Genomic DNA, 15,557 nt, shown 5'->3' with positions numbered 1-15,557 from the left:
TTTATGATTAGTTATAAATTCTCCGGTATATAAATCCTACATTAGATTTATTTGTAATAGAAGTGCTTAATATAATATCTAGCAGTTAAGTTTTGTCATTGTGGACATAGGCCGCAAGGTTGAACCACGTGTGCTCTCTTTTTCACTATTTCGCTCATCATTCCAACATCACATAACTTTCACATTTAATATTTGCACATCAACCAAAGTGTAATATTAGATATTCTAAAAATGTTAGGCTAAGATTTACTAATAACATAATACACTATGTCAACTACAATAATAATGACTTGTAAATTACTCACATTGTAATATATAATAAATTATAATATTCTAATATGAGATATTTTCGTCAATAAATTATTGATGGTAAACAATAAAAATCAAATGTGTTAGGAGAGGATTTGTTGCAACCTTGTATGCAGCAATAGGGTAAAATGGCACCCAAAGAGAAGTGATGTGTCCAAGAATTATGTGCAATGTACTAAAAACTAACCCAACCCAAATACGGGTTGAATTGTATCAGATTCATTTTAGCATACCAATGAGTTGGCTACACATTAATAACTTCATTGAGCTCATTAGTAGTTTGACAAATCCACTTCCCACAACCTTTCATAAAAATTTGGGATAATTATACTTTACCCGCCTGTGGTTTGCCTCTAATTTGATTTGCCTACCCGTGGTTTCAATTTTGACACTTTACCCACTTGTGATTCCCTTTGTTACTAATCCGTAACCCAACTCTCCTTCAGCCGTTACTCTAACACATAATATGTCAAAAACAAAATCCCAAATAGATCAAAACACTCCTCACTCCCATCCAACTTGCTCACCAAAACTCATCCCAAAACACTCCTACAATTCAATGCGCTTGAGACTCTAGACCAAGAACCATCTGGGCTCGTGCAAGTAACCCAAGGAAGAAGGAGCTTTGATTTTGGGTTCATCTGTTGCTTGGGTGAGTTCATTGTGCAATAATTATATTTTTTATTTTTTTGTATTTGATCTTTTTTTTTTAAAATTTTTTTTTTTTTACTTTCATATGCTTTGTCCATATGCTTTGCTCATCTAATTTTTTGAAACCTAGGGTTTTATTTTCTATTTTTTGGAAATTGGGTTGTTGCAAGGATGATTTAAATGCAAATCTATGTTTTGTTTTTTTGTTTTTTTGTATTCATCAATGTGGGGTTGCTGGACCTTCCTTCATCAATGTTGGGCTACATGACCCTAGGTCTCTTTATCTTGTACTTGTATTGTGAGGGAACTTGTTTTAGATTATACTTTTCTTCATAGGATTATCCTTCCTTCAAACACACGCTAAAAATTTGAACTATGCTACTTGTAACAGATTTGTTGGTCTATAAGCTTGTAACAAATTTTTGCTATGTCTTCATCAACTAGCAATGACTCTACAACTAGTGGTTTCTATTGTGTCAGAGATGGTCATTTATGTACCCATGAGAATTGTGCCCTAAGAACAAGTCGAAAAGCTGGTAACTATGGAAGAAGATCCCTCGGTTGTAGTCAATATAATGTAAGAAACAATTCCATTGTTGTATTTGAATTGAATTGAATTATTTGTTGTGATTAATTGTGAACTGTGAAATTAATTGTTGTAATTGTAATGATTAGGTTGGTCCCAAATGTGGCTTCTTTTAGTGGGTGGATAACGAAACTTGTAAGAGTGAAATTGCCCCACTTGTCTGTGAAAGGATAAGTATGCTTGAGAATGAACTGTAGCTTGCAAATCAGAGAGAAATGACAACTAGAAAAATGGAAGAATGATCTAACCGAAGGGAAAGAGAAGTTCATGAGCTTTATGTAGAAGCTAGGGAGAAAAGAGGGTTAGAGAGAGTGAGAGATTGTACAAGGTGGCACTAGTTTTGTCATGGTTATTTTTAATTTTTGTAATGTTGTTGTGTTTTGCCTCAGTGAACAACAATGTAAATTTGAGGAACCTTAATCTGCCATGATGCTTGGGGGGGGGGGGGTGATGTTGAAATGTGATTGGGTAATTGAAATACAAAGTCCTTGATTATTGTATCTATCTCCTGAAATGGAAAGTGTTGTTTTTGTGCAAATATTCTGTAGTATAATTTTTTTTTTTACTTCATTCTGGGATTGATATATATTGGCACAAAGTGTTATGTGGAAATATTAATAACATGAATGGAACATGTTATTATATATTCATTTTGGTTCAATACATACACCTGTGTCAATGTAAGATTAATATATAAAACATGGAACATGTTGTTTGCTGTGTCAATGCACACTTACCCTGCCCATAAATGGAATATATATGGAACATGGAACAAGATTTGTTGTGCCAATGTGCACTTGCCCATAAATGGAACATGTTGTTTTCCTGCCCATAAATGGATCCATATATTGCCACAAAGTAGATTAATATATATTCATTTTGTTTCTATGCTACACTTGTCCATAAATGGAACATGTTTTACACATACACATGATTTGCTGTGTGAATACATACACCTGTGTAAATCCACCAAAAGCACAAGACAAGCAAAACACATAGTCCTGTGTAAATCCACCAAAAGTAAAGACAAGCACAACATAAAAAAATACTTTATCTTGTATCAATGCACATTAACATTAATAAAAGTGAAGGCCGTCATTGTGACTTTACGTCACATGTAGACAGATTTACAACCAAAACCCAACTAAGAGTCCACCACACATCAGACATAAACATCTTCCAACCAAAATTGCCAATATTATTTTTGACGCTTGACCATGGTTAAGCAAATACTAGTTACATTAAGCGTGGGAACTATAACAAAAAAAGTGGGAGCTATAACAAAAAAAATGGTTGAAACTTTAACATCTTCCATCTTCATTTACTGCTTTTGGTGCCCTTTCCAGCAGCCTTCTTGCCTTATCCATCAACTGGTTGAAACTTTGTTGGCCTTGATACACCAAACTTTCTGCCTTTAAACCCCCTAGTAGCAGCAGCACCACCACTTCCTTGACTTAGTACACCACTAGTGCTTACAGATGCACTTGGCTGCATAACCAAAATCCAGTAGTTAGCAAGATGGTCCAACAATAGCAAGTAAGAGGAAAAAAAAAAAAAGAAGAAGAATTAGAGGTGCCTGAGATGGTAAAGAATCCCATGTCTCTTTAGTGGCATGGAAGCTCGGTTGTGAGGATGAAGAGAACCAGTTGGCCCTAGATGTAGTTGGAGGTTGAGTTGCTACCTCAGATCTATTGTTTGGTGCAGGATGAGATGCAGTTTGACCAAAAGCTCTGTATGCAGGATGAGATGCAGTACTTGGTGGTTGAGATGCAGTTTGAGGTGTTACAGTTTGTTCTGTTTTTGTAGATTTATTGCCTTATGCCCGCAAAGAGGATTGTACAAGTTACATACACATGAAATATATGAGGAAATGAATATAGTTCAAAGCATGGAAATACTTACAACTTTTGATTTAGCAAGTCTATCTCTTCTCTGCCATGGAGTTTTACCAGTGATGCTTGCTTTGCATCCTCTTGCATTATGTCCTTCTTTCTGGCACTTCCCACACTTGATTGTCTTGTTCATCTTAGAAACTCTATAAGGGTTCCTTGGCTCTTCCGGATCTCTTTTTCTTTGCTTTGGTGGTCTGTCGGGTGGTTTATACAGATGAGGAGTAACATGACTCAACCCACTCAGACTGGCCAGGCATTGGCTGTATTATCTCTTTGTAAGTTTCAACAAATGTCTCTTTCAAGTAACAAGGAGGCACATAGTCCTCCACCTTCTCCACGTTCTTAACAATAGCAGAGATCCCATGTTTGCAATGAAAACCTGTCAAATCCCAAATCCTACAGTTGCATCCTTTCCTAACCAAGTCAACCACATGTCTTTCACGACCATAATCAACCTCATACATGAAGCTGCTTGTTGGAGTAGCACTGAAAGGTATAGATTGAAGTTTTAACTTCTCTAATTTGTCTTGAATATTAGGACACACCTTTCCAGTGAATTTTGCTATACCTTTCATCTTTTTGTATTGTTTGGTCATGAGCCTAACTCTGATCCACTCCAACATTGCTAAAATTGGTCCCTAGCTTCTAAGATCATGGCATTAAAAGACTCACACAAGTTATTAGCTAAACAGTCACACAAAGCTCTACTACTAAAGTGAGACTTAAACCATTGTGTAGGGTTGATTTCAGCAAGATACTTCCATGCCTTAACATCCAAATCCTTCAGTTCCTGCATTCTTCTCTCAAACTCCCTGATTGTTGTGGCTCCAACACATCTCCTCAGTGCATACTTCAACTGCAAGCCCTTATGATCCACTTTAAAATTATTATAGATATGCTTCACACAATACCTATGCTCACAAGTTGGGAACAACATCTCAATTGCAGGTATAAGGCCCTAATTAATATACAAAACAGATCAAGTAAATATGTTAGTTAAACATGTTGAAATGAATTGAGGCATGTGTTATTGAACTTTAAATTTGTGGGTTAAGTATGTTAGTACAATTGTATGTCATACCTTTTGTCTATTAGTGATGAAGACCAAAGTAAGTTGCTCTGGATTCCTAATGTCATCTGAAAATTGTTGCAAAAATCATACCCATGAATCTTTGTTCTCTTGCTCAACAACAACAAATGCAATTGGGAAAATGTTATCATTTGCATCTCTAGTTGTGGCAGAAAGTATTTGCCCCCCAAATCTCCCTTTTAGGTGGCACCCATCTAAACCAATGATTGGTCTACAACCTCCCAAAAAACCAACTTTTTGTGCATTATACCTGATATACATTCTCTTAAATTTGGGCTGTGCATTTTTATCTTCCATTTCAGTTGGCAAAATAACCCTACTTCCTTTATCATTCAATCTTATCATCTTTGCATAATCCCTAAGCTTCCCATATTGCAGCTGTTCATCCCCAGTAATCAAGTTCTATGTGGGGCTGTATACACAGGTAGATCCTTAAAGGGCCTATGTGGGGCTCCTGCAATGACACTAACTCCATCATGTATAGATGGTCCATCATCTACATTTCCAAATACATCATCATCAAAATCTGGCCCCTCAAACCCTACCTTCAACCAATCAAAATCTTGTCCACCACCTCCTTCAGCATCCACATTACCTCCTTCATGCATCTCAAGCACATCATGCACATCATCATCGTTCTGACCCACCTCATGCATATCATCACCATTCTGAGGTGCCTCATGCATAGCATCATCATTTGCTACTTCCTCATTAGCAAATGGTTGTTCAACTGCAAGTGGCTCCTCACCACCCTCAACATATAGTGTTATCTTATCTGTAGGCCATGCAGTATGAATCTCACACATATAAACCACATCATCATCTCCATTTATAAGCCTTAACCCTTGCGCCAAATTACCTCCAGGAATAAGATAATGAAATCTACTTGTACTAAATGCCCCTAAATCAGAACAAATATCTTGTATTTCAAAATAACTAAGTTTATCTTGGTCAACCTCATCAATAAAAGAAGTACTACCTCTTAAATATACCAAATCTAAGTTCCACATAAACTGGCCACCATGATGAATCTCAAAATTGAATGTCAAGTTAGCCATCTGCATATAAAATACAATAGAATAAAGTATGAGATGGGCTTGCTTGTGGAAAAGTATCATGTGGTCCTGTGGTCCACACAAGCACATCACAGAAACATAAAATATTATTAAAAGTTTTTGTTTTGTTTTTGGGAGACAAACCCATGGAAAGGGAAAGCAGAAAAGCAATAATCAATACTATTGCAAAATCATGAGAAACAATAATTAATGGAGCCCCACATTGATGAAGGAAGCCTAATCTTATGGTCTAGCAGCTCCACATTAAAGAATATAAGCAAAAACCCAATTTCATGAGAAAGTATAGTTTAGAATTGAACCTGTCTGCATTGCCCCCCCTTTTTTTTTCATTTTTTTTATGACAAGCATATTCTTTCGCTGGTGACTCAAAATGGATGTAATTGGAACAAAAATTTCCATCACATTTGGTTTGAAAATTAGAGTATATATGTTGGCATGATTTCACATTTGGTTTGAAAAGGTTGTACTTCCTTACATTGAAACATAGCATTCAAAAACTCAATTTGATGAAATTGATATGACCATTCTCTACACTAGAACTAGATCATAAGCACTACCAGTTCCATGGTTAAGCAAAAACCCAATTTCGAAGAAAGAATTTAACACCCTAGGTTTCAAAAAATCAGATGAACAGAGCATATGGACAGAGCATATGAAAGTAAAAAACCAAAACTTGAAGCTCACCCAAGCAACAAATGAACCCATAATCAAGAGAAAACAAACAGATCAAATACAAAAAATCAAAAATATAATTATTGCATAATGAACTCACCCAAGTAACAGATGAACCCAGAATCAAAGCTCCTCCTTCCTTGGGTTACTTGCACGAGCCCAAATGGTTCTTGGTTTAGAGTCTCAAGCGCATTGCATTGTAAAAGTGTTTTGGGAGTGAGTTTTGGTGAGAAAGTTGGATGGGAGTGAGGAGTGTTTTGATCTGTTTGGGCTTTTGTTTTTTACATATTATGTGTTAGAGTAACGACTGAAGGAGAGGTGGGTTACAGATTAGTAATAGAGGGAATCACAGGTGGGTAAAGTGTCAAAATTGAAACCACGGGTAGACAAATCAAATTAGAGGCAAACCACAGGTGGATAAAGTGTAATTATTCCTAAAAATTTAGAAAACTAACATGAAAAGGCCTTACAATTCACTTCGAGACATTTACCAAAGTTGGAAAATTTTCAAAAATCAATTCATTTTTTGAGAAACCAGTAACTCTAGCTAACTCCTTCATTGAAACGCTAGGCAGCTAGTCACTAGTGAGAGTAAAAAGGCTTTCACAAGCCTAGTAAAATCAACATCGAACAATATATTATTTTTATCGGAATAAATCTAGTATTAATATAATTAATTTTAACACACGCACAACTGGAAAAATATTAATTCCTTGTATGAATTTGGTTCTAAAGTCTAAACCTACTCACGAGCTTTGCACAAATGGACAAATAAGGCCCAAAGCTACACATAAAGGAGTCATTTAAAAAAAAAAAACCTAACATTACTAGTGGTCACCATGCCACAAACATCTCTATTTTTAAAATCATATTTTTTTTTTGATTTTAAAAAAAAAAATCATATTAACTTATTAAGGAATGGAATTGCTGATCATTTCAGCATCTTGATTTAGGATATTAGTTCAGTATTTTGAAAAATAACATGATATAATGAAACTAATAAATTAAATTTGATTAGGATATTTAAAATTAAAGAAGTTGAAAAATACTTTAGTGAGAGAGGAAGCAAAGGAGAAAGAACAAGGACAATAGGGTTACAAGAGACTTGAATACTCCAAGTGACGTGAATTTTTGCAATTTCAATTGATTCTACAATCTACAAGAGACATCATCATACCTTCAACATTGACCATTGATCTCTATATATTCTAAAAGATTGCCACTCTATTCCTCGAAGTAAGGAATAGTAATTTGTACTCACCATTGGCAGCCACAGAGTACATGCACACAAAATCGGTTTAACGCGAAAATGGCCCACTACCACTATTTAGCAAAAAAAATTAGTGATCTACCACTGTTTTGGAAATATGTAGGGATCTACCACTTTTTTGAAACATGAGTTTTTGGAACTTGAGTTCTTTGAAAAAATATACTTTGAAAAATTTTCAAAATTTTTTATGGTACTCGAGTTCATGGAACTTGAGTACCATGAAAAACTCGATTTTGCCAATCTTGAGTACCCAAAAAGTGGTAGATCCCTCATATTTGTGAAACAATGGTAAATTGCAACATAGTTTACAAAAATGTGCTATTTGGCTATTTTCGCCATATTAGTAGATGTCCTGTGTGATGTTTGAGTACATTATCAGTTCATATGAAAATTAATATTTTGTAACAATTTGTTTTTAGAGTTCAAATTTAGTAAGGATGAGGTGTAAAACTCATATTTTATACTATCTAATAAGAGATTATCTTATTAGCATTTTACTTAAAATTCAATACATCTTACCACACTTAATAACATTTCAATAAACTCACGATTTTATTGGATTTATATATGGGTATTAGAATTGATTGGGTGTAGTTGTGCTTATTCTAAAATATGTGATAAAATGATGTGATGTATTAGAATTGGAGGGAATAAAGCATGGGTTTTATACCACATCTTTACTGAATTTAATCTCTTGTATTTATAGTTAATGTATAATACTTATTAGGTAGAATATTAAATTTGAGAATTAGTTATATCACATGCTATTAAGAGGATAGGAAATCTAAATTAGTAGAAATGATATAATATAGCATACTAATATACTGTTTAAATAGACTCACAAATATTTAATTATATTGTTAACATAACCGCATAATTATTTGCTATATATTTTTATTACGTCTACTATTAAATTTGCTTTCACTTTCTGTTGCCTTTTGTTTCAGTTATTGCTACAACAACAAACTTTAGTAGGAATGTCATGTAAATGTTTTCTTTATGTTGTTAGATTATAAACAACCATAATATAAATTCTAGGATCTTGAACTATCATGATTATACAACTACACAAATCACTTATAGAGCTTACCTTGATCCATTGCTGAACTTTTATTAAAATCAAGTCTTAGTATAAAAGACACGTAATTCTCATAGGATCGGTTTCTCTCTCTTGACCCTCTTTTCTCTTTCACTATTCATTGTATTTGCTGGGGTAGCTGAATGTCTCTTTTATAGGTAGAGAGATGACCAAATTCCTTGTATCTATAACCTCCACTTGCCCATCAAAGTTGGAGTTACTTTGGAAACTTACTTCTCCATTAACTAATGTTTTAAGGACATGTAACTTCTTATTAAACCATAACATATATGAAGTTATCAAATGGATATGTTATCAAATGGGACAATTTATTCTTACATTCTCCCACTTGGCCCATATGATAACTTATGTTAAGGCTTAATAAGATTAACTATTAGGTGCACAATGATACGTATCCTCTTACTTTAAATTGGTCATCATAATAATTGAACAACCCACTAATGCAAGTCATGGCGGTTCCATATCATTATAGGACATTGTTCCTTCCATGTACTATAACACTAGCAACCTGCTTAATATAGCCTATCAATAAGAAGTGACTTAAAAGGTCCAACAATAATGTCTCTTTTGTTAGAGATTATTCCTGTTATTATTCATTCATTATCATATATGTATGTACATAAAATAAAACATGAATAATCCGAAACACATTTAATGAGATCTCCAAGTGTCAAAAGCATAAAGTAATTTAAAATAGCAACCATTATGTTCTACGTTCAAGACCCATTTGATCAACATGTTCCTTAAATGTCTTAGGAGGTAACCCCTTTGTCAATGGATCTACAATCATAAGTTGTGTGCTTATGTGTTCTATTGACACTCGTTGTTTTTGAACTTCTTCTTTAACAGTAAGGTATTTCAATTCCATGTGTTTCGCAACATTAGAATACTTATCGTTTTTTGAGAAAAACACAGCTATAGAATTATCACAATAAATTCTCAGTGGCTCGGAAATAGAGTTAACAATTCCAAGTCTTGAGATAAAATCACGCAACCACAATCCATGAACTGTGGCCTCAAAGCATGTCACAAATTTAGCTTTTATAGTGGATGTAGCAGTGATAGTTTGCTTTGAACTTTTCCATGATATTGCTCCTCCACCTAATATGAACAAATAAATAAAAGTGGACTTTCTACTATCAAAACATCCACCAAAATTTGAATCTGAGTAACCAATCACCTCAAGATTATCAGATCTTTTAAATGTGAGCATGTAATCCTTTGTGCCTTGTAAGTACCTCATCACTTTCTTTGCAGCTTTCCAATGATCCAATCTTGGATTGCTTTGGTATTTTCCTAGCATACCAATTGCAAAGCTGATGTTGGGCCTTGTACATGTTTGGGTATACATTAAACTTCCTATTGTAGAAGCATAAGGAATTCCTCCCAATTGTTTCCGCTCCCATTCATTTTGTGGGCATTGCATAAGGCTGAATTTATCCTTTTTTTGAATTGGGGCAACCCCAGTAGAACATTTCTCCATATTAAATATCTCTAGAACTCTTTCAATATATGCTTTCTAAGACAACCCTAACAGTCCACATGATCTATCTTAGAATATTTCTATTCCTATCACATAAGTTGCCTCACCCATATCTTTCATTTCAAAGTTCTTAAAGAGAAACTTCTAGGTTTCATGCAATAAGCCAAGATCACTACTAGCAAGCGAAATATCATTAACATACAAAATTAAAAATATAAACTTACTCCCACGAACCTTTAGATAAATACACCGATCAACAATATTTTCCTTAAATCTAAAAGATGTAATGGTATCATTAAACTAAAGATACCATTTCGCGAAGCTTGTTTAAGTCCGTATATTGACTTCTTAAGTTTGCAAGCTAAGTGTTCCTTACTCCTAATGGAGAAAGCTTTAGGTTGGTCCATATAGACATCCTCTTCTAAACTCCCATTCAAGAAAGCAATTTTTACATCCATTTGGTGCAACTCCAAATCATAATGAGCTACCAATGCTAAAATGATTCTAAGTGAGTCATTCTTGGACAGGGGAGAAGGTCTCTTGGTAATCAATGTCTTCATCTGAGTGAAACCTTCGGCCACTAGTTTAGCTTTAAATCGTTTGATATTGCCTTTAGAGCCACGATTGGTCTTAAAGACCCACTTACTACCAACTTTCGTGTATCCTTTAGGAAATTCGATGAGATCCTAGACTTTATTTTGGTCCATTGATTTCATTTCATCTTTCATGGCATCTGTCCATTTAATAGAATCAACACTTTTTATGGCTTGTGAAAATGAAACTGGATCCTTACTTGTTCCTACATCAAAATCAGATTCATGTAGATAAATCATATAATTATCAGAAATGGCAGACTTTCTTTCTCTTTGAGATCTTCTTAATGCTATTTCTTGTGATTCTTCTACCACCTGTTCATTGGTGAGCATCTCATTATAGAGTAGTGGTTCATTAATTTCTTGTTCAACATTGTTTGGCTGTTCAACAATTGTTGGAACAACAATTTCATTTGAAGCTATGTAGTGGAACTTGTACCCTAACTTCTTGCATGTCCACATTTCGTAGATAATCACTCTCACTAATTTCACCATTTTCAATGAATCTGACATTACCGGTTTCCATAATTCTCGTACTATGATGGAGCATCAAAAGGCCCACAAATGTCTGTATGGATAATTTCAAGAAGCTCTATACTTCTTGTGGCACTTTTCTTAGTGTGTTTGGTTTGTTTGCCCTTAATACAATCCACACACACTAGGGGTGTGCAATAAAACGATGAACCGAACAAACCGGTCAAAACCGACTGAATTGTTGCCAAAATTTCAGTTCGGTTTCGGTTTCGATTTCAGTTTTAGGTTTGAATACACCAAACTGACCGAAACCGAACCGAACATATTATAATATATTTTACATAAAATTTTTAATATAAAGTCTATATATATTTGCAATTTGGGCCTCTGTTAGTTATTATTAATTTTTTTTTAAAAAAAGTGGGCCTCTAGTTTGCACATTAGTTGGGGCTCTAGCCCTTTCATTTTATTTTAAAACATTAGGCCCATTTGGGCATTTTTATATATATATATATATATATATATATATATATATATATATATATATATATATATATATATTGTGATAAAATCAGATCAAATTCGGCCTCTTCATTCTATGATTCTTTAATATCTTTCTATTTAAACATTGTTATTTAAAAGTTAAAACCCATTGGATTAACTAATTATGATTAAACTAAGTAAATTTCTATTAACCTAATTAAACTATAAAAATAAAAGTTAGAAAACCCTACCCAGCCACACTTTTCACTCTCATTCTCACTCTCACTCTCTCTGTTCTTTGTAGAGGTTCCTCTGTTTTCTCACAACAATGGCTTCCTCTACTTTGGTGACTCTCATGCTTCTCACCTTGCTAGCCACCTCGGCTCTCGCACAGGCTCTCCGACTTTTTCTACACCATCTCATGCTCCCGCTCCCACCTCAAAGCCATTAACTCCCTCTTTGGCTCCAACTCCATTCGCCACTCCTTTGTTGCCTTCCTCCGCTCCATCAACCTTGCCTCTGGCTCCTCCCCCACCGATCGCCCCAACCCCCTCTAATGCGCCTACCGGTACTCCCTCTCATTGACGACAGCACACTTCACTCTCCGGTCCCTCTCTCTCACGATCTCTGCCTCTATTGCCGCCTCCCCACAGTCCCTCTTGTTTGGAAGGTTAGAAAATTTATCCAACAAAACACATATGGACTAGCACACTACTTTAGTGCTTCTCCTCTTTTTTTTTTTTTTTTTTTTTTTTTTGTGTGTGTTTGCTACTTGTTTGATGTTGGGTGGTGAGAAAATGTGGGAAAGCAAAAGAAATATATATATTTTTTGTTATTTTGGTATGTTTTCTGATTATATATATGATTTTGAGTTTTTTGTTTGTTTGCTTAGTGTTTGGGTGCTGAGAAAATGTGGGAAAGTAAAGAGAAATAGATTTTTTTTTTTTTTTTAAATCTTTGATCTATTTGGTTCTAAAAAATTGGAAGCAACCGAAAATAGACTGAACCGAACTGATTGAAATCCAGTCAGTTTGGTGTTGGTGTTCCTCCTTTTTGGTTCAGTGTCAGTACCAAATTTGGTAAAATCGAAAGTTTGGTTCAATGGAAAAATCGCACTTCAAACCGACCGAACTGAACCGATTACACCCCTAACACACACACACCAAGATTAGTAAAATCTAGGTTTGGGAGAATGCCATCTTTTACTAGTCTCTCTAACCTTTCTCTGGAAATGTGTCCCAGCCTTTTATGCCATAAATTTGAGGAATTTTCATTAATTAGGCTACGTTTAGTACCAATACTACGATGTAAGGTGAGAAGGGTTTCAGCAAATTCATCATGAAGATTAAATTTGTACAAACCATCTGAATGAATACCAGAATTAACCAAAAAAGTATTCTTAAATAAAGTAAAATTTTTATTCCCAAATTTTGTGAAAAATCCATCAAGATCAAGTTTAGGCAAAGAGACTAAATTTCTATAAAGAGAAGGAACATAAAATGTTTAAAACAAATCTATGTGTTAAGAATAAACGATAAGTATCAATTGCTTCAATTGGTGCTTTGACCTAATTTCCCATCAATACAAAATTCTCATTTAGATTTATGGTCTGGATTAAAAGAAATCCCTACATCGTATTTGAAATATGAGTAGTAGCCCCAGAATCAAGCCACCAAGTATTAGAAGGAACTTTAGTTAGGTTTGATTCGAAACATACATAAATATAACCTTTAATTAAAGATTTACCTTTTCTTTCAAACCATTGCCTACGTTGTGGGAAATCTTTCTTAAAATGTCCCGACTTTTTATAGAAGTCACATTTATAATCGTCATTTTCCTTCTTTTGAGGCTGAGTGGTTGGATTAGGATCACTTGCTTTGCATAATCCATGCTTTAAGCCTTTTTTAGGCTTCCTCCATTTTCTTTTAGCTTCTTGATTTATGAGATTAATTGAATGTTGCTCAAGTTGCTTGAGTCTTGCCTCTTCTTGATTAAGCATAATGGCCAATTGATTTACATTCCACGTATCTTTCGTAGTGTTGTAATTAATTTAAAATGGCCCATACTGAGGAGGCAAGGAATTCAATATAAATTGAACGAGAAAAAACTCATACACATTCGTCCCTTAATTGAGTAGACATATTAGTCATTTCAATGGCATGCTCCTGTATCCCATGCTTACCATCAAATTTCATGGTGGTAAGTTTAGCCATTAATGTCTCTACGAGGGACTTGTCAACTGTTGTGAAACGGTTTTCCACATTTGAAAGGAATTCTTTTGCATTGTCAGTTTTAGGAAGTATTGTTTTGATATTATTTGCTATGGTCATTCGCATGAACATAATACTTAGTCTATTTAGGAAGTATTGTTTTGATATTATTTGCTATGGTCATTCGCATGAACATAATACTTAGTCTATTTGATTTTTCCCATGCTTTGTACAAAGCCTTTTCTTCCGCACTGCTTGTATCAGTAGGAGCAAACGGTTTCTTAGATCCAAGTGCTATATCAAAATCCAGTACACCAAGGTGAAACTAAACTTGTTCCATTTAGCTTGGGAATAGACGAAGCATGTGAATGAAGTAATAATATATGCTCACTACATTAGTGCTAAGAGTTATCGATTAAGGAACAATAAACCAAAATGAAACACATATTTAAAAAATGATAAATAATATTACTGTGATCACCTTTGGGCTATTCTTATGGTAAACTATTAAACAGTTATGGTGATTCCCTTTCACCTAATAGGACTAATTAATAAAATATTCATAATTAAGTTGGTCCATTACCTTTGGGTATCCGTTCCAATCTCAACCAAGAATATTCATCAACTATCCTATTCCAACTTATTAATCACTTGAAAGTGGTGCACGTTTGGTGCAACCTAATATTCTTGTGATTAAAACATTGTGATTTGCAAAGAAACTATTTTTTAACACTAGGGAATATGTGTTAAATTTTAGTTAATTTGACTTGTTATTTATGCATCTTTCTGATTGGCCACTTTGGTGGCTACCAATATGTATCATAATATAGACTCCAAATCAAAATTAATGACCTTGCATAAACAATAAATTAATGGAATACATTACCGTAATACAGATATAAAAGTTTGTGTTGTACATGTTTACATTGAAACAAATAAATCCCCTCTTTCATAAAAGACGTCAATGAAATACTTGATAGAACATTAAGTTATTGTCTTGATAGTATTAGTAGTTTATTACAACATTAAATAAACTAAATTCAGCAATTTGACAGTCATTGCATTTAAAAGAGTAAATATAAGGCGGAAAAATTAATAAAGAACAATAATTGACAATCTCAAAGTATAAAAGAGTTTATACCATATCTATTCATGAATGTCAGATGACATTACATTTTCAATTTAAGATTTGAGTTTTTAACATTAAACATTAAAGTTGTCAATCTTTAAATAAACAATTAAAAAGACTAGAACCGAATATTGAAGAAATTTGTAATGCCCCAAATTTATTAACTAATGGAAAAACAAATTTCATATTACCCAAACTTGAACCGTGATCATATAGAAGACGTTAATTGATTTCACAAATCAAAACTCACAATCATGATAATGGAAACTATAATTGTTTATAAATATTTTAATGGAAAAACATGATAATTCTAAAACACAAGCTCTGATACCATATGTAAATGTTTTCTTAATGTTTTTTAGATTGTAAAAAGTCATAATATAAATTCTAGGATCTTAAATTATCATGATTCACAACTACACAAATTAATTATAAAGCTTACCTTGATCCAATGTTGAACTTTTCTTAAGATCAAGTCTTAGTAAAAAAGGCACTTAATTCTTATAGGATTTGTTTCTCTCGCTTGACCCTCTTTTCTCT

The 15,557-nt window shown here is 33.9% G+C and overlaps 1 protein-coding gene across 1 annotated transcript; it reads right to left on the bottom strand.

The window, feature by feature from the left end:
* Nucleotides 1-9,348: 9,348 nt before the first annotated feature.
* On the bottom strand, nucleotides 9,349-10,128 carry LOC142620634 (secreted RxLR effector protein 161-like). The gene has a single exon (XM_075793974.1). The coding sequence runs from the start codon at nucleotides 10,126-10,128 to the stop codon at nucleotides 9,349-9,351; it is 780 nt and encodes a 259-aa protein (XP_075650089.1).
* Between the last annotated feature and the right edge of the window lie 5,429 nt (nucleotides 10,129-15,557).

The sequence above is a fragment of the Castanea sativa genome, chromosome 12 (assembly GCF_040712315.1).
Source record: "Castanea sativa cultivar Marrone di Chiusa Pesio chromosome 12, ASM4071231v1".
NCBI classification, from domain to species: domain Eukaryota; kingdom Viridiplantae; phylum Streptophyta; class Magnoliopsida; order Fagales; family Fagaceae; genus Castanea; species Castanea sativa.
This window is presented reverse-complemented; position numbering and strand designations above follow the sequence as displayed.